The sequence below is a fragment of the Limanda limanda genome, chromosome 10, assembly GCF_963576545.1.
Source record: "Limanda limanda chromosome 10, fLimLim1.1, whole genome shotgun sequence".
Lineage (NCBI taxonomy): Eukaryota > Metazoa > Chordata > Actinopteri > Pleuronectiformes > Pleuronectidae > Limanda > Limanda limanda.
The window spans coordinates 8914652-8938633 of NC_083645.1; the positions used below are offsets into that span (position 1 = coordinate 8914652).

The 23982-nt window shown below is 43.1% G+C and overlaps 3 protein-coding genes across 5 annotated transcripts in view; 2 read left to right on the forward strand and 1 right to left on the reverse strand.

Annotated features, from left to right (window-relative positions):
• Window positions 1-14140, forward strand: part of LOC133011542 (spermatogenesis-associated protein 13-like) — a 45001-nt gene extending 30861 nt beyond the window's left edge. For 2 of the 3 annotated variants that reach the window (XM_061079284.1, XM_061079286.1), the window contains 8 exons: window positions 1254-1454; window positions 3089-3268; window positions 3639-3871; window positions 4905-5034; window positions 6002-6133; window positions 7592-7835; window positions 8768-8836; window positions 11915-14140. In XM_061079284.1, coding sequence (XP_060935267.1) covers window positions 1254-1454; window positions 3089-3268; window positions 3639-3871; window positions 4905-5034; window positions 6002-6133; window positions 7592-7835; window positions 8768-8836; window positions 11915-12090 — 1365 coding nt within the window. In that variant the 3' untranslated portion in view covers window positions 12091-14140. Of the gene's footprint in view, window positions 1-1253; window positions 1455-3088; window positions 3269-3638; window positions 3872-4904; window positions 5035-6001; window positions 6134-7591; window positions 7836-8767; window positions 8860-11914 lie in introns of all 3 variants that reach the window. The other variant, XM_061079285.1, reaches the window with a different exon arrangement.
• A 3331-nt stretch (window positions 14141-17471) lies between these two features.
• LOC133012262 (ankyrin repeat and SOCS box protein 12-like) lies at window positions 17472-19921 on the reverse strand. Its single transcript, XM_061080239.1, has 3 exons — window positions 19637-19921; window positions 18076-18604; window positions 17472-17620 (listed from the first exon to the last, which is right to left on the reverse strand). The coding sequence occupies exons 1-3, from the start codon at window positions 19919-19921 to the stop codon at window positions 17472-17474; spliced, it is 963 nt and encodes a 320-aa protein (XP_060936222.1).
• A 674-nt stretch (window positions 19922-20595) lies between these two features.
• Window positions 20596-23801, forward strand: LOC133012263 (uncharacterized). The gene is made up of 3 exons (XM_061080240.1): window positions 20596-20638; window positions 22777-23414; window positions 23513-23801. The coding sequence occupies exons 1-3, from the start codon at window positions 20596-20598 to the stop codon at window positions 23675-23677; spliced, it is 846 nt and encodes a 281-aa protein (XP_060936223.1). The 3' UTR covers window positions 23678-23801.
• The last annotated feature ends 181 nt before the right edge of the window (window positions 23802-23982 follow it).

Genomic DNA, 23982 nt, shown 5'->3' on the forward strand with positions numbered 1-23982 from the left:
GGGCAGACAGGCTGACCACAGACTGTCAACCAAACCAGTATCTTTTTTTTTGTTCTGTCATTCTCTCTCTCCAAGGTGGAACCCCACCCTCCTCAGCCCCAAACAAAACAGGTTTTCTATATCAACCCCATAGCAACTCCACGGTTCCAAAACACCACGTCAAAGGTGCGTTTTTCCCAGCTTCATCCACCCACCCACCCATCCAGCCTGCCCGCCCACCCGCCCGCTCCAGTCTGTCCACGCAACGTACCCCTCGACATTACCAAAACATGAACGTTCCCATTGACGTTATCACATCATCCTCAGTGGGGTCGATAGAGAGGCGGAACGGATGAGTCAAAAGTAAAGATAATCTCCAAAGTCTTCTGTACGGCCTACACTCAAATTATAGATGTGCTCTCACACACAATTACAGCAGAGTAATTTTGGAACCATTAATTTTCCATTTCAAATATGGATCATTTTCTTCCGTACTCTTTTTTACTATTGACTCTGACTATTATCTCAGTCGTGATGCTAGTTCTCATCTGCAGTCAGTGTTCTACCACCCGTCACTCTGCTTGTCTGTGGCGCTGCATCTCTCATCTTGTGTTTGGCATTCTACCAGTCGGTTCTTTGATGTTCTCTTGGCAAACTGTGTGTCATCAGGTGTTGGCTGCTGGGCATCTGAAACCACACTCACTTGGCCTTTTCTGTGAGCGAGAGTGGAATACTATGTGTGTGGATCTGCGTATGTGTGCGTGGATGTTGGTGAGGGCATACGTGTGCCACGAAATTTTAGGTTATATGCATGCTCATGTGCAGAGGGCGAGATTTTATTTTTTTCCGATTCACACACAGGGCCAAAGTTTGGCATTAAATGTCCTCTGGGCAACAGTCTCAGAAAGAGGCTTATTTTAAGCTCTGGAGTGTTTGGCAGTTTGTCCCACACCTTTCTGACATGTTGGGCTGAGCGCTCTCCGCATTGTCCAAACTACCAGAGGCCCTGAAAATGTGAGTGTGTGTGTGTGTGTGCGTGTTTGTGTGTTTGATATGTGCATTCATACTCATGAAGAGTAACTGTCACCAGTTTGATGGGAAGCACTAATACGTGTCAGTGTTTTTTATCAGATTTATGCTTAACCATGCTCATTTCATAATCAAGCGTGTGCGTGTGTGTGTGTTTGTGTTTGTGTGTGTGTGTGTGTGTGTGTGTGTGTGTGTGTGTGTGTGTGTGTGTGTGTGTGTGTGTGTGTGCATGGGTTTGTCCCCAGCTGTGGGTGAACCAGGAGGACGGGGGAGTGGAGCCAGCTGAGGGGACCAGTGAGGTGCAGAACGGGCACCTGGACCCGAGCAATGACTGCCTGTGTCTGGGTTCTCCTCTCCAGAACCGAGACCAGATGAGAGCCAACGTCATCAATGAGATCATGAGCACAGAGAGACACTACATCAAACACCTCAAGGACATCTGTGAGGTACTAAAAACACATGCACACACGCTTTTATACCACGGTACAGTAGAAGAGATTAATGGCACGGAACTGAAGCATGAAAGAAGTAGCCCAGTTTTGATGCTACACAAGACTCGAGTATGAATTATTAGCACTCCCACATTCTCACTTTCATTCCAGGCGTATCTTCTTTCATTTGATTCCAAAACAGTCCAAAAATAAAGGTATTTTTCTCAAATATGAAAACACAATATGCCATTTGTACACAGTAGTGGTAGCCGCCAGACTTGGAGTGATCCAGCCCAGATTATATTTGTCATCATATCATGAATCATGCCAAAGTGACAAGCTAGAATTTACACCTAATAAAATTAAACACAAGCCCAGTTATTCTTAATGTGTAACAACCCTTTAGAAGGATTCAAAACATGACACATTTAAATCAGAAACTAAAATCCAGAGGCAGTGTGATTTCTAAGAGCACAACCCTGGCTGTTGTTTTTCACAGCACCCTAAGGTATTAACAAGAAGATCAGTGAAACAAATATGATTCAGTGGCCACTGTATCCTAAAGTAATCCTTCTGTGAGTGATCGCACTGCACCATAAAGAACTGGACTAATAGAACCACAACCTTCACTTAGGAGCAAATATATATTTATGAAATTTAAACTACTAACGTGACATTTATCGTAGTATTCAGCAAAATTGAGTTATATAAACGATATCTTAATATATTTTTTCCAGACAGACTTGAAAGCCTCCACTAGCGTAGCAAAATAATAAGGCTGCAGGCAACCCATAATGCAACACTCTGTAAAAGACTGTAGTTACACTAGTGCTCCATTAAAAAACAATAGATTTTGTAATGAATGTCCACACAATTGTTTAGTCCCCCGGAAATAAAAGCTGCCAAAGATGCTTCAGCGCTGCATCGTAGTTGTAAAGTGAAAGATAATGAACTGGGCCTTTACAGATAAATTAAGTAATTTCCCCCATAAAACATTAAACTGTTTCATCTATGAGAGTTGTTTACTAAGTAAAAAATGTCATGAAGTGATTCTTAATGGAACCCTTCATGACTCTAATGGCTAAATTGCTGAGGTGGCTTTAAAAAAGGATGCTTCGTATCTTAATGAACGATGTAGAAACACACAATCATTTGTACGGTAAATTCTTTTGAATGCATGTTTGTCTTCAAATGGAGGATTCCCCAGGTTAAACCAAAGCCTTAATTATGATTATTTGGATTGAGCTTGACTTCAAGAAACAGAACAAAAGACAACAGAGACGTCTGAGTGTGAAATAGACAAAACCGAAGACCTGCGTCTTACGGCAGATCTTCTCCAAACCTTCAGGGAATTTAATTAACAACAAGAATTGGAATAACAATTTTTTTTTTTTTGTTATCCACTCAAGGTTTTATATTCCACAAATTCCACAAGAAATGTATCTTATGGGAACAAACCATTGAACAAAAAAAAAGATCATACAACTTAATTGTCTTGCATTTTGAGAAGGAAAATATAAAATCTCTTTTGGGACTTAAAGGACTCCAGAGAATATGAGAGTGACTCGTAGCCTTGCAGCCGTGTCACACTTTAGGACCTGGAATCATCTCTGAAAACTTCTCAGGCACTGTAACCCATATTGTTGCAGGGCTACCTGCGCCAGTGCAAGAAGCGCGTGGACATGTTCAACGATGACCAGCTGAGGGTCATCTTTGGCAACATCGAGGACATTTACCGCTTCCAGATGGGCTTCGTCAGAGACCTGGAGAAACAGTACAACACGGAGGACCCGCACCTCTCTGAAATCGGACCATGCTTTTTAGAACATGTGAGTTCAGATAGTATCAGCTGAGAATTTCACATTAAAGCTGATAGAAATTAGGATGAAATCTGACCGTCGACTGTCCAGCCGAGAGCAGCCATAACTGCTAATAATTCTGTACGGCCCGTTATCTCACGATCAGACCTTAATAATCTTCTTATCTTGAGATAAGAGTTCAGTTGTGGAGATAATTAAGTTGCCAGAAAACAGTATTTCAAGATAACGAGATGATTAAGTCATGATCATGAAAAAAAAGCTAATGGAAATATTTAATGACCTATATACGGTTCTTCAATGCATGGTACCTTATGAAGAAGTGAAGTCAGAACTTATTTTCCTCTCTGATCGTGCACCTCTGTGCTCCTTCACTCTGCAGCAAGATGGTTTTTGGATCTATTCGGAGTACTGTAACAACCACTTGGACGCCTGTATGGAGCTGAGCAAGCTGATGAGGGACGGCAGGTACCAGCACTTCTTTGAGGCCTGTCGCCTCCTCCAGCAGATGATTGACATCGCCATAGACGGCTTCCTGCTCACCCCTGTCCAGAAAATCTGCAAATATCCACTCCAGTTGGCCGAGCTGCTCAAATACACCGCACAGGAGCACAGGTAGTGTACCCAGACTGTGATGCTGTTTTCATGGCAGTTTATTTGTTTCCAAAAAATAATCTGATTACCGATGGGTCATTGCATTCCAGATGCATTGCGCTGTGATGCAGCTGTTTTTGGTGTCGGTTTGGTTATCCATGCATGAAATGAGACAATTGTTGTTTTGCACTGTTTCACCAGCTTTCTGTGGATGTTTGCGATGAAAGCGTTTCATCAGGAAAGCTCACTTGTTCTAAAAATGGACATGACAGTGCGGCAGTTCATAAGCAAGTCAAATAATTTGAATATCAACACGCGGCCATGTGATCATTGCATAGAGCTCTGTGTATAAATAGGTTGCAGATTAAATATGAATTTTGGCTCAGCTGGCACATACACAAGTGTCAACATTCTCCACCACACTGTACGCACAGCGCAGGAGAACAACGGGCAATCTAAACATTTGCACATGATCTCTCATGAACACATATCAGCATCCAGATGTGCAAACTCACGGGTGCAAGCCCACAGAAGCATGGTGTGAATGATTCAGCGTGTCTCAGCCAGCTCCAGGTCATTTACAAACCACGCGCTCTCAGCCAGAGAGGGATAGGTGCCAGCTTTGCCAGCTAGGCATGCCAGATCACAGTGTTTGACTGTTAGGAGCTGTGGAGAATCTGCCAGATATAGGCCTGCTCGCTGTCACACCACACACACACACATACACACACACACACACACGCACACACACACATTATCTCTCAAAGTGCGGATTGGATCCATAGCACATCTAAGCCAGAGGGATAAATCCAGCTCAGTTTGCAAAGACGCAGTCAGAGTTAACTGTGGAGAGAGAAAATGGCTGATGACTGTGCTCCTGCAGATGTACTGCTGTTACTTTTACTTTATAACCCTTGTCTTTAATAGACTACTCTGTGCCATTTACTGCTGCAACATTACATGTGTTTTCTTTTTAAAGAGCTGCCAGTCTGCAGGAGCTATAAGTTCAGCCTTTTAAAAACCTGGTGTAATTATGTGTAAACTGTGTCCACAGTGACTATCGATACGTGGCAGCAGCCCTGGCAGTAATGCGGAACGTCACTCAGCAGATCAACGAGAGGAAGAGGAGGCTGGAGAATATTGACAAAATCGCCCAGTGGCAAGCTTCTGTTCTGGACTGGGAGGTATGTGTTTGTTGTCACTGTGACGTTACATTACAAAACATCTGAGGTCCATCACTTGTTTTACAGGCTGAATTTGGTCTGGTCTCTATGTGAATATGTTTAGTTATATATTTTGTAAATTAAAGAACTTGCCTTTTGATGCATATGTCACCAAACCTAACCCTGTGTGCTAATATATTTCATCTTTTGAAGAAGTAGTTCTTGACCGTAAGAAACTGAACAAGGTACCTTTTCAACCTTTTGATTTCAAAACAAGAAAAATCCTTGCAGAGTTACCTTCTCTAACATTGTTAAAGGATTATTCATAACCAACAAAGACTTGTAAGAGCCACATGAATAAACGTCCAAATCAAAGCAGCAGAGGCTGAGATATCTCACATTTCAGCTCCCAAAGATGCTTTTCCCATCATGCAACTTGATAGCGTTTTCTGTAAGACTTCCTCTGCAGAGTAATCAACCTTTTCTTAATTAACCTTGTCCTCAGAAAGTGTTGTCCTTAGCCTTAGAGAGCCCAAAGAAAGAAAGACGTTCGATTGACTTCTCTGTTGGCGGCTGTATTTCTTAGCACTCCAGGAAGTGAAGTGTTTCAGTCAAGTCATTCTTGAGACCCCAACCTTAACTGTGACCCCTGATTTATTTTAAACTGCACTTTCACACTCACTATGGGGTGACATCACAAAATGTTGCTTTGTGAGCATGTAAACAAAACATATTACCCTAATTATCTGGTTAAAAACATAATCCCAAACAGTATTCTTAGTTGTTGGTTCTTATTTGCGTCTCATATTGTAAGTGCACCTCCTTGGATGCTCAGAAATAAACTCTTCAAGTTTGAAGTCGATCAGAACAGACAGTTGTCTTGACAAAGCTACGTCAGAGCCGCATATAAAACAACTGGATGAAAATTACTGAGCACGTTTGCTGTTCTCTTCACTTACTAAGCGTCTGTGCTTGTGTGTGTGTCCAGGGAGATGATATCTTGGACAGGAGCTCGGAGCTGATCTACACAGGGGAGTTGTCATGGATCTATCAGCCTTACGGACGCAGCCAGCAGCGAGTCTTCTTCCTCTTTGATCACCAGCTGGTCCTCTGTAAGAAGGTAGCTGCTGTCTCTGTCTTTTTTTCCTTTTTATTTTACTTGAAGACTTTATTGGCTGAAAAAGAAGCAGACAAGCTTAAAACCTCACCCCAGCCTCCATTATCTTAAGAGTTGTGTATCACATGTCTGGTGACGCAGATGCTCTGAGACAATGTGACTTCTTCAACCTTACTCGAGAGCTGCAAAACACATTACATAATGCCGAAAATAAAACACACCAGCGCTCGGAGGAAATGCTTTCCCATCCTTGGCACCTTTCACAAAATGGAGCTGGGGTAGTTTGGGCTTTTATGCACTGAGGCTGTGCTCTCCTGTCAGACGGATGTTCATGCTCGGCTAGACTCAGGGATACATGCGCACGGAGACGCAGACACAGATGCAGACGGACACTCACACACAAACACGCACAGGAATAACTGCATCAATGCGCACACATGTGTACACGCAGAGGAACAATAATTTCACCATTACACACACAAACAGAGAGAATAAAAATATAATACATACAAGATGTATCGCCTCCGTCTATCATGTCTGAAGATCTCTGGCACCAGATATAAACTGCAGATCACACACGTGTGTCGACTGTTCTGGTCCACCAAATAAAGTCGGCTCCAAGACATAGTAAATTATAGATTCTAGCCTTTGTTCTACACTTCCTGCTTCAGCGTCTTCGGTACAACATGTGTAATGGCAGCCCGGGGGGTGTGCGACTGGCCCGCTGCACAGAGTCTTCCATCTTTTCCTCTCATCTCTTATCAGCACACGAATGCAGCTCCGTCTCTATATGCTTATTAAAAGATTCCTGTTTCCTTTTTCTTATTCTACCTTCCTTGACCTTTTCGCGTGACTGGATGTTATTTGGGCCTGAGGCTATGGTCACGATGATGAAGACTGTTCAAAGTGCAGCACACTTTCTCTGCAAAATATGAATGAGGGTTATTTGTGCTTGATGTAGGTCACAAACAACAAGTCTTCTGCGTCAGTAGGGGAATGTTTTGTGGTGTTTGAAATTGTGATTCACATTTTTCACTGGATTAATCCATTAATAACAGCATATAAATAGTTGATTATGTATAATTATTGGTTGCAGCCCTCATGCTGGTGCAGCTGAAATACAAAGTAAATTAAATATTCATATTTTTGTTTATTTTGTGAGGCTTCACTGGTTCTACATTCAAAAATGACACCAAGTCAGTTTCTCAACAATGACTGAGCAGTTTTAACTCCACAAAAATATGATTCATTGCAGGGTTGTTGTACTGTAGAGCGTGTGTCTGTATAAAATATAGAATTTTTTTGGTAGCGTGTAGTGAGCTGCAGCTTTACGGAAGTTCGGGCAGCAGATGGAAAAGGTTTCATAAAACAAAGTCTCTAGATACCAAGGGAAGGACCTTGAAGATTGAGCACACACAGACACACGTGCCCATTTAACATTCTTCCCCTGTTCTTACCCAGGACTTGATACGCAGAGATATCCTGTACTATAAGGGCCGCATCGACATGGACCGCTACGAGGTGCGGGACGCCTTAGACGGGCGCGACGACGACTTCAACGTCAGCGTGAAGAACGCCTTCAAGTTGTGCAACAAAGACAGCGAGGAGATCCACATCTTCCTGGCCAAGAAGCCGGAGGAGAAGATCCGCTGGCTCAGGGCCTTCCACGAGGAGAGGAAGATGGTGCAGGAGGACGAGAAAATCGGTTAGTCACGCACTTCTCTGCACCTCCCTGTTTGGAAGGCAGGGAGATGCTTTTCATTCACAACAGGCACTGGAACTTCAGATACATGTTGTGTTCCCTGCAGCACAGAACAAAGTGACCTTATTCATCGCTTTACATGAGCTTTACTATGTAATTTAAAGGAGAAATATTATGCCCATTTTACCACAGTTGATATGGTTCCTTGGGGTGTTAATGAAATGTCTGTAACATATTTTGGTCAAAATACCACAAGGATCATTTAAAACAGCACCCTTTTTACCCTGTCTAAAACAGCCCTCCTCAGATTGACCTGTTTTGAGTGCCCCCCCCCCCCCCCCCTCACCCCTCTTTCCTTCATGAGATACAAGCCCAGATTTTTAGCTATCCATTACCTCTGTAGAAATATGGCTACTGGAGACGAAGATACAATCTTGCAACCATATCGTTTTGAACCAGAGTCAGGTTGGCCGAAGCCTGGCTCCGAGGAGAGGCTCAGGCAGGCCGCGAGCTAACCGGGCCGCGAGCTAACCGGGCCGCGTGCTAACCATCGGGCCGGCCGCGATCTAACCGGGCCGGTGGAGCCGGGCCGTGTAGCGAGCCTATGACATAAATTCTGGTCGTAATCCCATTCGACTCCATCTAGCGTATCGTTTCTGACATAGAGGAACCACAACAAATCGCAGGAGTTGTTTTTTTTCCAGATTTTTTGGGACGGCAGACATGCCAGATACCCAAATTAACGTGTAGAAGCACTACAAAAGTGGAATTTTCATAATATGTCCCCTTTAAGCAAAGTGATTGTGTCGATAAGGTCTTAAACCTAAAAAGAATGATGTGTGTTATGATTTTATCTTATAACATCTTGTTTTGTCACATGATCTACAAGCCCTGTGCGGAACATTTGCTCAACATTCAATGTTATTGTGGTTTAGGTTTCGAGATCTCTGAGTACCAGAAGCGGCAGGCGGCCATGACAGTGAGAAAGGTGACTAAACAGAAAGGTGAGGCAACAAGAAGATATCAGGTGATTTCCCTTTTTTTCTCCCTCGCTGGTCTGCTCTGTCTTCTCATCGCTGTTTACTCTTCCCTCAACCTGCTCTCTTTTGTTTTTACCTGCTACACCTCTCTTCTAAACACTTGCGCACTTTGTTTATGAATGGATCTATTCTAGATCAATCTCAGAATGACAGAAGAGTCACGTGAATTCCTGCCGTCTCGCTTTTTGCATATTAATTTCAATATTGTGGCTTTGAGTTAAACGTGTGTCAGCCCATATATGAGGATGACAGGATACAAGTTGTAGAGCAGCTGTTAAGCATCAATGAAAAGACAGAGGGCTGTTTGCATGAATGATTGAGTTTAAAGGACGATACCAGTGTCGGTGACATGTGGGTCTTGTGTCACGCTTGTCTCATTGCTTCTTTTTTTTTCTTCTTTTGAGTTAGGATGGTTGTCTGTGCTCATCACTTCCTTTTCACAACCAGATTGTCAGGGAACAAAAATAGACGCTCAATTGTTTAAGCTCATACTTAGTTGTTTAGTCGAATACCTCTGTTTTATTACAGCATCTAAATTGTACAACAAGGAGCCTTCACCTGGCATTGTGTAATCAACACAATGGAATGATGTGACACCTTAAAATCAGGAGATAAAAACTATTTAAGTGAACTTATTCTCTTTTAAGGCTCATTTATGCTGCCTTTACATATGTATATCCATTTCACCTATGCACCCGTCATTGTCTTCATACTTCCAAGCCCCTTTCACGCAAGCTGTATGGTTATTATGGAATAAATCCTCTAGAGGGCAGTAATGAGTGACTAGTTTCTGATGGCTACGAAGGAAGTTACTTGAGTTACGTAAGAAATTATTTGTCTCTGTCCCCGGGTGATGTAGCATCAAATAAATTCCTGTAATTTCAAACCAAGTCGCAAAGTCATTTTCGTAAAAAGTTTTGCTATCTTTTAAATTTCTTCCTTGTGACGTTTGGTCATCACACTACACCATGACGGCTCTGCTCCATTTCGTCTGTTTCGTGTGTTAGTAAGCTTAGCCTTGGATCTGTAATGCTAACAGTAAAACAGTGCAGACTAACTCTAGAGGAACAGAACTGGCAGCTTTATTGCAGAACTGCAGCGAACTAACACAGCCGTATCCCTCAGTGCTGCATTGCTAATGGTGGCCACAAAACAGGTTAGAAACCTGAACAGTTGACAGGCATTTTTTGTTCTGTGGCTGAAGCTCATAATAACACCTAACGACATGGGAATGTCTACGTCCACTACGTCACATATAATACCCACAAGGCCACCTGCCTGAGGGGCCAGGCTTGGCTCGACGCAAAGAATGCTAACGTAGTGAACGCAGATCAAGTCAACTTTTATTGTAATTTATCCACATAAAAAACATAAAAAAACAACATTTAAAAAATGTGCGATATGAAATACAATAAAACACATTATAAAAACAGAACAGAGCTATAAGGTGGGTCGCTGGAGCTCTGCTGTATGCACTCCTCACTTGAACACAGTATTCACGATAGACATAATAAATAAATATTAAGATTTAAAACTGTTCATGGTCTGAAGTGATAATTCAGAATATATATGTGGGGGGGGCTGTCTATGGTGGATGGCAGCAGGGTACACAGTGTACAGACTGAGGGCTCCATCAGTTTCCATATTCATATCTAACATCGAGCATAAATGAGCCTTTACTGAAACACAACAAATGTCAACAGCCTTTACATCAGCAGTTACCAGATACCTCAGCAACAGAAAAACATGTCAAACAAGTTGTTCCAGATGCTAGTTCCTGACAAAGCATCACAGACCGAGGACCCTCACGTGCACGATGCTGGTACCGTCCTTTAAGATGTAGCCATTTTAGTGCCAGGCTAGATGTTTGTACATTTACCATTACTGATGTTCTTGCTATTCCCAGTTTCACGATGAGCATGCCCATCCATTTGAGATGTGTTGATTAACCAATGTGACCACTGCTGGCATGTTCTCTCTGATGTCAGGATCCCTGTAGATGTCTGTCAGGAGTAAATACATGTGTCTGTGTTTCTAAGTGCTGTATGTGTACATGGCTGGCACAAGGTGAAGTACTCTCTTGAATTTCAGATTCATTTATAGATTTCATCTTGAGAAAGAGGGCCATGTTGTATGGACATGGTTTGAGAATGATAAAGGTATATCCATTAGAGTTCTCCTTAGCGCTAGCACACAATAAGATGCCATGGCAACTGCTAAAGCAGCATTGGGAGGTGTCTTGATTTGACGTTGGCATAGGAGCACGCACTCACTTATCAAAAGTAAACAAGTTCCTCTAACACAAATAACATCGAACCCTTCTTAACCTGCTGAAACAGTGTTTGGGCAAAATCACCCCACTGTTTCTTATCTTCTCATGTTTTTCTTTCCTAAGATGCCATGGCAACTTTTGAATATCTCATCTCCGAATATCTAATGTTGAACCACACGAGCTACACTAGTTGTGATGCTTGTAGACTGTAGCTAAACGACATCCTAGACAGTAGTTTTATGCATATTAACAGCTTCCTGTTGGCTCTATTTTTGCCGCTCTTGTCTTCTCAAGTGTCGAAGGTGCTATTCAAACAAACTCAGAAACACGGACGAGTGGCGTCCCGTCATCCAAACGCCCGGTTTCCTCATCGTACCCGATGCAATCTGTCTGATCCCTTGTTTGCCTGCTGCAGAGTTTGATTGAATAGCATCTTTAGTCTCCATTGTGTCATCGCTAGAGCTGAATTCCACTTTTTGTCCCAATTCAGCCGCCATCATATGATCACAGTGTATCATATCTCAGGTTTAATATGTGGTAATGTAATCACACCGACGGCTCATTTTGTGCGTCTTAGTGCCTGTTTTCTGTGTGGAGCATGACTTGATGTTGTGTCGTTGTGTCTGTGTTCAGATTATCAATACTGACGATGTTTCCTCTTTGCCACCCACCTCCCTTCTTTGTCTCCCTTTTTGCTTTGTGGCCTGCACTGCCTCCTTCATTCCTCTCCCCCCCTCCTCCTCGCTCTCTTTGCACCTGCCTCCCTACAGGTGTAAACAGGTGCACGCCCCCCTCATACCCGCCCCCGCAGGACCCCCTCAGTGCAGGGCAGTATGAGGTATCGGAGGACATGGCACAAGGAGAGGTTTTTGAATTCAGTCAATCCAAAAGAGGCCAGGCTCCCTTCTGGCAGAATTTTAGTAGATTAGCTCCATTTAGGAAATAGAGACACACAGACTCTTCTGAAGGACCAGCTATTTTTCTTAGAAGCACTAAACACTGGATGATCATGTCCCATGATGAGGAAAAATACGAAACACACACACACACCCAAACACCAGAGACTCCGAAGTTAAGGACCAATGTTAATATAGAGTGTGATCTGAAGCAGCAAGAGGACTGAAGACTTGGAATGAAAACATTGAGGAAAAAAATTTACTCAGTTCATCTTGTATGTTAGTAAGGTTCTTAGTTATCATGCTTCTCCAGTTGAGTCAACTGTCATGAACTCCTTCCCTCGGATTCTGCATTGTTCACGCCATCTGAATGTCCTGGAGTTATTGAGATTGTTATACTGTATGATTTCATTTTTTAAATCCATCCTCTGGAAAGAAACACAAGGCCAAGCCAGGTCACTCCTAATGGTATGATTGTTTCCAAAAAGCTGAGATCTTGCTGTGCTGCTATGTGAGATTACTTGTTGCATTCTCCTGAATGTGCGACCGGACGAGGATGGGCCTCAGCTCCTGGCTGCGGCGTACGACCGGACCTGTGAAGCTCGACTGTCTCCGCTCCGCTGACGTCTGCGTCCGGATCTCCTCCTTACTCTCGACGCTCCACACTCACTTCCTCTAGCCGTCTGCATACACACAGTCGTAGCCCTCTTGACGTCAGCGTCGCCCTCCCTCTCTGCATCCCTCTCTATCTCTCTACCCACCTGCTCGGCCTCTGTGAGTCAGTGGCTCTCTAGAGGAAGAGCCTGGCTTTCTTGGAAGCTCGCCCATTGGCTGTGATATGACGGGTCGGGGAACAAATCAATAGTCAGAACATCAATAGAATATTTACATCCTTTCACCAACCAATTCTGACAGGGTATTCATATCCAATCACGCCGAGGGGGCTGCGGGGTTGCGCCTGCCACGCTGATGAAACAGCTGGGCGCTGGAGATAGGCACGCTACGCTCCACCTGCCTCTTGTCAGAGCCCCCCCTCTCTCCCCCCCCACCACTCTCCCCAGAGACCACCCCTGTAGCACTGTGCTGGCAGCTCACTGGGTGTTTGGAAAGAGCGTGGCCTACCTCCGGAAATCCACCGAGAACTAAAAGTGACGTTGATGCATTGGCCAAGATCTAAAAAGATCTCTCTTTTTCTTGTCAGCTGTTAAGAAAACAGACTTCTTCTTCTTCAGTTGACTTTATTATTTTGTATTGCTCACACTGTAAAAAGCACAGCACATATTCAGTCTGAGAAGTACTTTAGCAGGGGCAATGCCACAGCGTGACAAAGTAGTAGAGCGTTCTGTCCAGCACAAGGGGAAACGGTCGGAGAAAAATGGCAGAAATTTAAAAATGAACAGAACGACAGCGTGAGTCGTGAGTCAGTGCTGCAAAAAAAAAGTGCAGAAAGGTGAATTCAATCTGTAGCACGCAGGTGTCGTCTGACAGATTCATGAATCTCCGAAGACCGCAGCTTCAAATCTTGGCACTCTTCCTCCGCCGCCACGTTTGTTTTCCCAGATCTGATCCGTGTTCTGGCGGTTAGCTGCGGCTCTCGCTAAGTGATTTACAAAGGACTGGTGCCCGAGATGAGATTGATCTGTTTAATCAACAAAAAGCTGCTGCGAGAGAGAGAGAGATCCTGCCACAGAGTCCGTCAACGGGGGAGTTAGAGAAGAGAAGATGGACAGAGGAGAAACTACCAATTCACACACAACATGAAGGTGTATTCTTTTCTACAGTTGGAATGTAAGTGAAACAAACGCCTGTCCGTGCTTTGTGATCATACTTTGACCTCAGACACAGACGTACACTTTGTGTTGAATTATTATCACCTGACGGACAGTACATATACAGTTTGACAACTTGTGCGATGTGATATATCATTATATATCTTCACTATTCACTACAACGTGATATGAAAGAGTTATATATCGTTCTATGTCATTTGTTTGCCTTCTTACAGGCCTTATAACCTATTGGAAAAAAAAAGACCTTCGAACTTGCTTTGTATGTTGTGTAATTTATGTTTTGTTTCAGTAAAGAAAGTTGAGAAACGGGTGAGTTGGCTGCTGGTGTCTGTAGAGATGGCTCCCAGTGAGATCGTTTTTTTTTCTTTCTTTTCTTTGGAAGATAACTCCCTCGTCTGGCACAGCAAAAAGATATGGTTCCCAGGCCATGATAACCTCAGGTCCAGTGCTACGCCCGCCTGCCCACCCCCATCGCCACGCTCCCCCAACCCCCCCCCGACTTCACGCCACCGCCAGTACCAACATTCAGACACAAGCATGCAGGCACGCACACACACACAGACACACACACACACAAACACATAATCATGCACATACTTGCTGGCCCGTTCTGCTGCGGAGAAGAGAGATGCTATCTAACAGTGCCTTCCAGCATTCCACTAGTGATTATCTATTCAGTTTCACAGGCAGATTTGAATTAGTCATGTATTTTCCCTTCAGTGTGGGACTTGCATCTCTCACTCTCTCTCTCTCTCTCTCTCTCTTTCTCATACACACTGGGAATCCCTGTATCACTTAAGAGGTCAGGCCTTTTCCATACGAGTAGATACTGTGCTGTCTGACTAAATCACTTAAAAACACCATATTATATATTATGTCACACTTACATTGCCGTAATTTTAATGCACACTTAAAAAAATGACTTATTTCAGATGTTTAGATAAAACATAGTTTAATTTATCTATTTAACATGCTGATAGATTATTTAATTTCAATATATATATATATATATGAGTAGGAAACGAGAAATTCATTAGTTCACATTTCAAAGTATATTATTAACGAGTGAGTTATAAATCCAAAAGAAGAGTCATCTATTTTACCTTTATCGGCTACACACTGTAAATACTGTAAAAAGGACAGATCATATATTTGGATATCGGTATTTTGCGTTGGAGACGAATGTTGTTCCAGTTCTAGCGTGCGGTAGACCTCAGTACTCGGTAAATGCATGCTTGTGGCATCCAATATTTTGCATGAGACTTAAGGCAACTCTTAGCAGATTGTTTAGTTTCATTTGACTCCCGACGGGGTTCCTGTTTTCTTTCATGCACCACAACGCAGAACCGTTCATTTGTGAAGCCACGCCATCTCACTGAAGGGAGTTCTTTTCTCTGTCCACCCGTCTCCTGCTCACATCGCGTCGCAGGTCGTAGCTTCTGTTTTGATTTATTATCGCGGAGAGGGGACGTCCCCCCCCCGTCAAAGACTGAACTGTCGATAGGTGATGTGAAAGGCACTGATGCTCTCTTAGCCCAGATATAATGGGTACTATATAAACTGTAACATTGTTTTAAACCTTTTATTATGATTTTTTTATTTTTTTTGATTTCAACCTATGCTGTCATGGTCCAACCTGCTGGTTATTTTCTTTTAGAATGCCATTAACTGCTGAGGCAAAAAAAAAAAAACGGGTATAATTTTTCTATGACAACAGTGAGCCAAATAGGCGTAAACACCGATCACGGGTGTTTGTGTATAGATTTGTAGTCAAGCAGAAGAGATGAATAAATGCGAAAAACCTCTCGGGATGATCTAAAAATATACATAATCCCGAAGTCACACACACATACACACACACACGCACACACACAGTACTGCATTGCAATTCATATCATGCTTTGTTTCAAATGGCAAATGATCCTTCGGAGTACAATGACTTGACAGTGCAAATTGATTCCTCACTTGTATTTATTGAATGCAGTATTAAGCAGCACCATTTTGGCCACATTTAGAACGATATATATATATATATATATATATATATATATATATAATAAATAAATATATATATATATGTATATATGTATGATTATCAGTCTGACCTTGTACTGCGAGCTGAGAGGAAAACCTTCTGTGCAGATTTTTTATCTTTCTCTTTTCAGTCATAAATCCAAGACAGCCAAGTTAGCAGACTGTCCATAGTTTGCTCTTTTTAATCCGGGGGTTGTGCATGAGCCAGTAGATTGCGTTCACTCACATTTAGCGTAGCGACATCCTCAATAGGAGCTCCTCGTGTAGTGGGATATTGTTTCAGAATAGTCAGGGTACAGCAGCGTCTTCAATGGTGTTAAGTTACAACAAGGTGAACAGAAGACTGACATCCTACAATTTAAATATTTTCATTGTATATAACCATGTAGTTTGAGGTCTGGATTTTTTTCACAGTAGAATTTACTCACAGTATCTACATCCTTTGTCACCATATGCAAACTTTCTGTTGTTTTCTTTCTTGCTGGCCTTTTTCAGTTTGATTATTTGTTGTAGAAATGAAAAAAAAACAACTTAAAAATATTGCCTATTCAATCCAGAAACTGTGAATGGGAGAGTGGAGATGTCAACTGTATGTACATTATATGTTTTGATGTAATCAGAAGCACTGGGAATATGTTGTTCTTCGCTGTAAAAAATAAATCCATATCTGATATAGCTGTACTTTTGTTGAAAATAAAACCTCTACCAGAACTGCGTGTCACAGCGTCGAGAGGTGTGAGGGGGAGCATTGTGCTGGGTTTCCTGTTGTGTGACTTCACTTCCTGTTTGTGAGGCACCATTCCCCACTGCTGACACATTTACTCCTGGACATGTTACAAAAGAGGTATGTTAAGATTGAACGTAAATACATCATCGGACTGGCATTCAGACGCCATGTGAGGAACATTTTCAACAAAGTTCCAGCTCCAAATTGTGGCCTGCAAGTAACTATGCTGTTATCAATAAGTAATGAGACTTATGCAAATACACTCTCCCAGTTGGCCACTCTGAAGAACTGGCTGATCGCTCGGCTTCCTCGTGGTTTGAAGTCCGCAGATGCAAGACAGTTTTTCAGAGGAAGATCTGAGACGTCCTGGTGTGAATGCAGCCAGTGTGTGTGTCTGTGTGTTTCCACAGTTGTGTCTGGATGTCTTAAAAACTGATGTGAGACGATATCTGGTTGTGTAGAGATTCCATAAAAAATTAGGTATTACAGTAACACATGATCAAGCCAAAGGGAGGCCTCATATTCGGACATCAGATATATACGGTGTTTGAGTGGTCTCTAGTGGTCAATTGTGGTGTTACACTTCCTAAGGACATGGCACAGACCTTTAGGACGATCATCCGTTAGTGGTTGTAAAAGACTATTACAGAGTTATAAATATCTATAAAAAATATTACTACAGAAAGTCACAAACTGTCAATAATAAAAACAGGAATTCACAGTACAAAGACCTCTACAAGAGCAGGGGAGAATATTCTATAGTGTGCACTCTGTGACTGGTTGTTATCTTGTCCTACTTATTGGAAACTAATGTCAAAGCCAAAAATCAATTATCAAGCAGCTATGAGGTAAACAGTTCACTGGCCACATCTCAGAGGCATCATATGAGTTCAGTGGTCTCATGCTTCAGGTAGTTTCTCAGGATCAGGGGAATCAGGATCAAACTGTCAATGGCAGGCGCCTTGTCAGAGAAGGACATGTGTCTCCGGATCGTCAGCCGAGTCTGAGACATCAGGGTTTTGGGACAAGCTTGAAGCAGAAACAGAAGAAAACCAACAGAGGCGGGTCAACATTTGAGAATTATGAGACATCTCACAGCCCAGGTAGCCTATGGATGAGGGCCACTTCTGCAACTCTGTCCTTTTTGTGGCCCGAAGAAAATGGATGTGTGCCTAAAGTGGCCCACTTGGAAAATAGCTAAAAACAAATGTGGGTCTCTTTTGGCAAACGTGGTGCTCTAGACAAGGTGAGATCTGCATGTGAACCTTAAAGTGGCCCATTTGGATAATGGTGACTTTGGCCCAAATACCACAAAACTAATTTGGGCCACTATTGGCCCGTTTGGTTGACATGCGGTACTGCTACGGCTTACCTAGATCTTGCAAACACGAGAAAACCGTCCAAGTGCCATCATTACACGGGTTGTGTTTTTTGCTATGTGGGAGAACAGTTCTAAGGGAATCCACTTTAAATCCGGCTCTCACCTCTCTCCTTGAGCAGCAGGTCCAGAGCTTCATTCTGCTTCGTCGTCTTGTCAATGATCAGCGTGGGTAGATACACGTCTGCCCCAAAGTCTATGAGAAGCTGGATGTACTCAACCCCACAGCCATAACGCAGACACACCTCCAGCACTGTCTTCGGCTGCTTTATCCTGGCCAGCATCTTGTCGTCTGTGCAGTTGTAGTTGGGGTTGGCCCCGTGCAGCAGGAGCAACTTAAAGCCGTCCAGGTGTCCATACACAGCTGAGATGTACAGGGGCCCTCTGCAGGCCGTGCTGCTGGAGGCCCACTCGGGCACTTTGGATCTGACGTCCAACTCGGCTCCAAAGCGCAGCAGCTCCCTGAGCACGTCCACGTCCCCCTCTCGGGCGGCGGTCAGCACCGGGCAGCAGTTGTTGTACTGGCTGCCGTTGGGATCGGCCCCGGCTTTTAGCAAGGCCACTACGCAGTCCAGATGTTTCCCACTGACAGCTGTGAACAGAGGCGTCTGGGCCTTCACATCCAGGCTGTCGATCTGGATTCAAGCACAAGAGAACACTAACATGGTTTGGCACTAGGAGACACAATCCCAGCAAACAGGGGTTTCATGATCTAACAACTACAAGCGAGATTAGGAAGGTTTGGTCTATTCAGGTGCCACTTAGGGCTCTGCACTGAAAACATCTGCCTAATGAACCTGGAAACAATGCTGATAACAAGTGAGTTAGAAGGAACAAAAAACTGAACTAAAAGATGCTAGAAGGCTGAACTACAGAGTTGGGTAATAATGTTGTTTGGGTTTGTCCCTACTAGTCACTAATACTATTTATATATCATGTGGTCATTTGATCCAAAGTTCAAATACAGATATAAGACAAGATGACAAACTATATTGGTCCGGGAAAGTCAGTTGTTACAGCAACATGTAGTCAGTATGAGGTACGCAAGAGAGCATCTGACAGTAGATGAGTATATAGTAAAAAATAGATGATAACTTAGAAAACAAAATAGAAAATAAAAGCTAATATGGAATAAAAATACAGAGATAAGGTAATAATATTGTTATTATACACATTCGACTACAAACTAAAATATTATTTGTAGAAAAAGCACTTGAGTGAAGTGCAGTGGCACAGGATGATTGCAGGAAGATGTAAACTGTATTTGTGTATTATGTATGAGATATTGAAATATACTTATACATATGAATACATATGTAGAGTGTTATAAGTATATAGGTAGATATTGTGTACAATGTGGATATATATAGTAAAGAGTACAAGAATTCATAATAGCAGTTTTAATGAATAAGTGGTATCATCATCCATCTGTTCCTCATTTGAATAAATAATAATGAGTGCAGGCACGATGTGGGAAATGTTCATGTTTTTTAAATGAAATGTGTGAGGTTTGACAGCAGAATACAAATTTGATGATTAGACAGGATACTCACGCTGCATTACACCAACCAGTGTCTCTAACCTGCCACCATCCACACCCACTCTCAAAAAATACACCTCATCTCCCTTCATCTGAAAACAAAATGCTCTCCTCATCCCCCTCTCACCTCTGCACCGTGCTCCAACAGTAGCTCCAGGCACCTCAGGTGTCCCTGAGCGGCAGCCGTGCGCAAGGGGGTGACCGGGACCCCCCACCCACTGCGAGCATTGATGGACCTCCTGTAACTCTCCTGAGAGAGGAGCTCGGAGACCAGGGTCACGTTGTCGCTGCTCACGGCGTTGTTCAGCGCCTGACTCTGCTCGTTGTCCTCATCCTCCTCCTTGGGCTGCAGCAGGGAGAAGATCTTGGAAATGTCCATCAGACTCATGTTGACAGCTTGGCCCAGAACCATAATGTTAACTCCAGGCGAGAGCAAGTCAGAGCCCTTCCATCTGCAGTGACACAGAAGGGAGATGATGCAGCCCAACACAAACAAGCTGGAATACTCTGTCATCTTAAGTTAATATTGATCGCCATGGCTTTTACTTTAATGTGAGCTCCAAGCATGACAACCAATGACAGCCTCCTTCAATGACCACACAGTATCTCAAGCCAAAGCAGCTTGTTAACATGACACAGTATATACGGCCAATCACAGAAAACAGCTTTAAAAGCCAGAGCATAATGAATTAACTACAACTACTACAACTACTACACACAAAATAAATAATATCCCTATAATAAGGTTTGTGCCAACAGCAGCAAACTGGTAACAAGATACTTACCTCACCTTGCTGCCAAATAATGTTATTTCCAAAATATTAGATGAGTTAAACTTTTCAAAAGTCCATTACATGTCACGTGAAAGAAAGAAAAAAAAGAAGGGAGAAAGCTCCTCCAAAGAGTTTGTGACGCTCGCACAGGAGCAGGGAGTTGTGAAAAGTGCAGTATCCTGTGTATGCATATGTGTGTGCGTGTGTGTGTGTGTGTGTGTGTGTGTGTGTGTGTGTGGTTGTGTGTTTGTGTATTCGTGAACAGGGGGGAGAGCTCCTTTCTGGGGGTGTTGGGGCTAATTTTAGGCCACAGATGGGCCTGGCCAAACTTCCATTCTTGGAGAGTGAAGGCTCAGGTTTATAATTAGAAAGGTGATAGAAGTGTGACACGCCGCCTGTGGGACTTTGTCCTTCCCACTGTCCTGAATAAAAACAAACCGAAAAAAAGAAATGGAGACGTCCATGTCCCTTGTGTCGTTATTTACAGGGTGAGAATTCCTCACCAGCAGTTTCAAGTCAAACCAGCAGGTATTAGAGACAGAGCTGCTGTTTCTAGTTGGACGATTACGTCATTGAGTCTACAGTATTTGTGTCCTTTTATCACCCCAATTCCCTGATTCACACCAATGCAGCCATTTCAGTAAGTGTCAGCTGCGTGACTGTCAGAAACTTTGGAGGTGCAGCCAGCCAGCTGTTCCTCAGCCAAACCCCCCCCCCCCCCCCCCATGTCTACGTACTGCACTGTGTGAGGGGTAGGCAGACACACCACATTCTTTCAGCAGATGGCACAGGAGGCCAGATTCTTGGCATTGTACAAATACACCGAGATGCTTTATTCATGAGCACAGAGACATGGAACAATTAGATGCAGACAAGCCGGGCAGTTTTCATGAGAACAGCACACGTGACAGAACAAGAACAATTAGCAATTGCAGTTCAGTAATTACAGCTCTTTTGAGGAACACACATGTCAGAGTAAACACTACAGCAACCACAGGAAATGCAGTCTCCACTGATTTAATCATTAACACCAATAATTGCCCAACTGTGACGTATTCAAATGTTGCTTTGAAAAAAAAAGCCTACACGAATGAATTATGAATCTTACTTGAGGCTCCTTACATATAAATTTCAAAAATAATTCACACATACCCAGCTGATGATGAGTCTGGTATTACCTTGATCAGGAAGTAAAGTGTCATTGCTGTTTGTCTTTTAGCATGATTACTCAAGAGAAGAAACCTTAAACTTCTGGAGCAGATTCAATTAAGGGGGCAGTTGTGGGATTTCTTTGACATGAAATATCAGATTTAATTTATTTTATAATTTTTCAGGAAATAATGCAGAGATCTACTGAGAGGACTGATATATATGTTTGTTTGCAATTTGGTGCAGCCTGGTTGACTCTTGGACCTTGAATAGAAGAGGAATGGAATAGAATTTATTGTCATTGTACAAAGAAAAGCAGGACAATATTACATGTTTACTTGGAGTGCCAGGCTATTATTATTGTAAACGTTAATATTTTGTATTTCCTTTTGTATTTTTAACCATTTGTTTTGTTATTGTGGAACACTACCTTTTGTGGAGAAGTGCTCTATAAATAATAATTACTTTATCGTTATTAACAAAAGTATGTTATTTCTAAAAAACGGTGCAAATCTATAAAAACCTAGTTTAAATGGCGACAAAAAACACAAACTCGTTAATATACCACAAATATATATGGGACCAATAAATACTTTAAATAGTATTTATTTTGATATTATTTCAAAAAGGTTGCGAAACAAAACGAAAAATATAAATATATACATATTACTTCTTAAATAAAACAGTTTATATATCGACACATAAATGTACGCTGTTCCTGAACTCCCGAAAGATGACATTTTTTTAACTTGTGCGCATAAGTTATTATCTTGTAGGAGCAAGTTACTACCTTGTACACGATAGGTTATTATCTAGTGGGGAAACAGGTATTTATCTTGTGCACACACAGAGTAAATATCTGCGTAGTAAAGACATGACGCTTTGAAGACAACACTAAGTGTGTTTATAGGTTTTGAGTTTATTAATTTCTTGAGTAGTAATGTTGAAACAGCCCTCCCATTCGGCTGAGCCTGTTTTCCTTCACTATACGAAACATAATTGAGTTTTAGATAATCGATAATTACTTAAGCACACAAGACAAACATCTTGAATCATTGAATATTATTATTGAATATTTTGGGCCTTCAGAATAAATTAATAATATAAAAAAAAACTGAACGTGTCCAGGCCATTCCCCTTCACACGCAGCTGTCAGCCACTAGAGGGCGGTAGTGATGTTCTGATTCCGCGGTGAGCAGCTGTTAATACAGTAAAAGAAGACGGTGTGTAAACATCCTGAGGAAAAGACGAAGCGCTCTTTGACACAGATTTAAAACAGCGCTGAGTGACCGTTCCCACTATTTATGGTGCATTATTGCCCTGATGTCCCAGTTTAACTGGTGAGAGACAAGTCAAACACGTCCAGGGGTTGTGGTTCTACAAAATGGAGGAAGAGGAGGAGGAAGCCCTGACGAGTTACTGCAGGGAAATGATTCGTCGTGTCCGACTCAAACAGCAGCAGCTCCGCTCCCCGGGAGAGGAGGAGGTGGAGGAAGAGGAGGTGGAGAACAGGAGAGACGGACGCGCAGGAGGCCGCAGAAGGAGAGGCGGCGGAAGGCCGGTTGTTGTAGCAGGGGGAGAGATGGCAGATACACAGAGAGGAACCTCCCCCTGGTGGACGGTGCTAAACCACAAACACTACAAGCCTCCCTCGGTCACGTGGGTCAAGGTCCCGAAGTTCGGTCCGTCCCCCTTCAACTCCTCTCGACGCTGAGGCTCCGAACCTTCGAGGCGGATGCGAAGCGGGTCAGGAGGCGAGATCTCCGTGTGACTCACTCGAGCCAGTGTAACTGTAGAGCTCCATCTCATCCCTGCTCCCTGGTCGATTTGTGGCAGGAGGTGGAGCTCCATGATCCCGCTGTCTGCAGCGCCTGTGAGCAGGAACAGGCTTCTCTGGCCTTGAAAACTTTTATCTGGAGGAAGAAGACACAACTGCACATGCAAACCCTGAAGGGCAGACTAAACACACATCCGAGCTCCAGAGTAAGTGACTTTAAATCACATGGGACCACCACAGTGTCAAGTATTCGTTGCCAGCTGGGCCGAGCAGATGATTTACACATCTCCCTTCTCTTTTGCAGGATCGTGCCGGTTGGAGGAGTTTGTGCAAAAAATCCCCCCAAAGTCATCTGATGCCCCTCACTGGATTTGGGAGGGACTACTCGGTGAAGATATGCGGGTCACAGCAACCTGGGGTTACCGTAGCAACCAGCGGGGGAACGTGGAGTTGCCCTGGCAACAGATGAAATGAGGGGTCACTCTGACAAAAGCGCTACAGGAACTCATTTAGCAAGACCTCGCTGTCCTTTTCCAGACAGATAGCTGCAGACATGATGGGCACAGTATTAATATAATAAAAGGGACAACGTAGTGGTGGAGTCAGAAATATTCCTTCTTCTTTCCTTTACACACACACACACACACACATGCAATCTAAACTCACCCGTTAGCCCAATCAACATTCATCCATATACTGATGCTGGTATTCTCAGTCGCCCTCCTCAACCATAACTCTCAATATTCCCACTACTACAGGAAGTATGTAGACTTT

Bases quoted from the DNA above. Each gene is read 5' to 3' on its own strand.
- LOC133012263 (XM_061080240.1), top strand. From the start codon at position 20,596: ATGGGCCTGGCCAAACTTCCATTCTTGGAGAGTGAAGGCTCAG. The intron at 20,639-22,776 runs GTTTATAATTAG...TTAACTGGTGAG, and splicing joins CTTGGAGAGTGAAGGCTCAG to AGACAAGTCAAACACGTCCA. The intron at 23,415-23,512 runs GTAAGTGACTTT...TCTCTTTTGCAG, and splicing joins ACACACATCCGAGCTCCAGA to GATCGTGCCGGTTGGAGGAG.
- LOC133012262 (XM_061080239.1), bottom strand. From the start codon at position 19,921: ATGGTTCTGGGCCAAGCTGTCAACATGAGTCTGATGGACATTTCCAAG. The intron at 18,605-19,636 runs GTGAGAGGGGGA...GCTTGAATCCAG, and splicing joins TGTTGGAGCACGGTGCAGAG to ATCGACAGCCTGGATGTGAA. The intron at 17,621-18,075 runs GTGAGAGCCGGA...TTCTGCTTCAAG, and splicing joins CCTGCTGCTCAAGGAGAGAG to CTTGTCCCAAAACCCTGATG.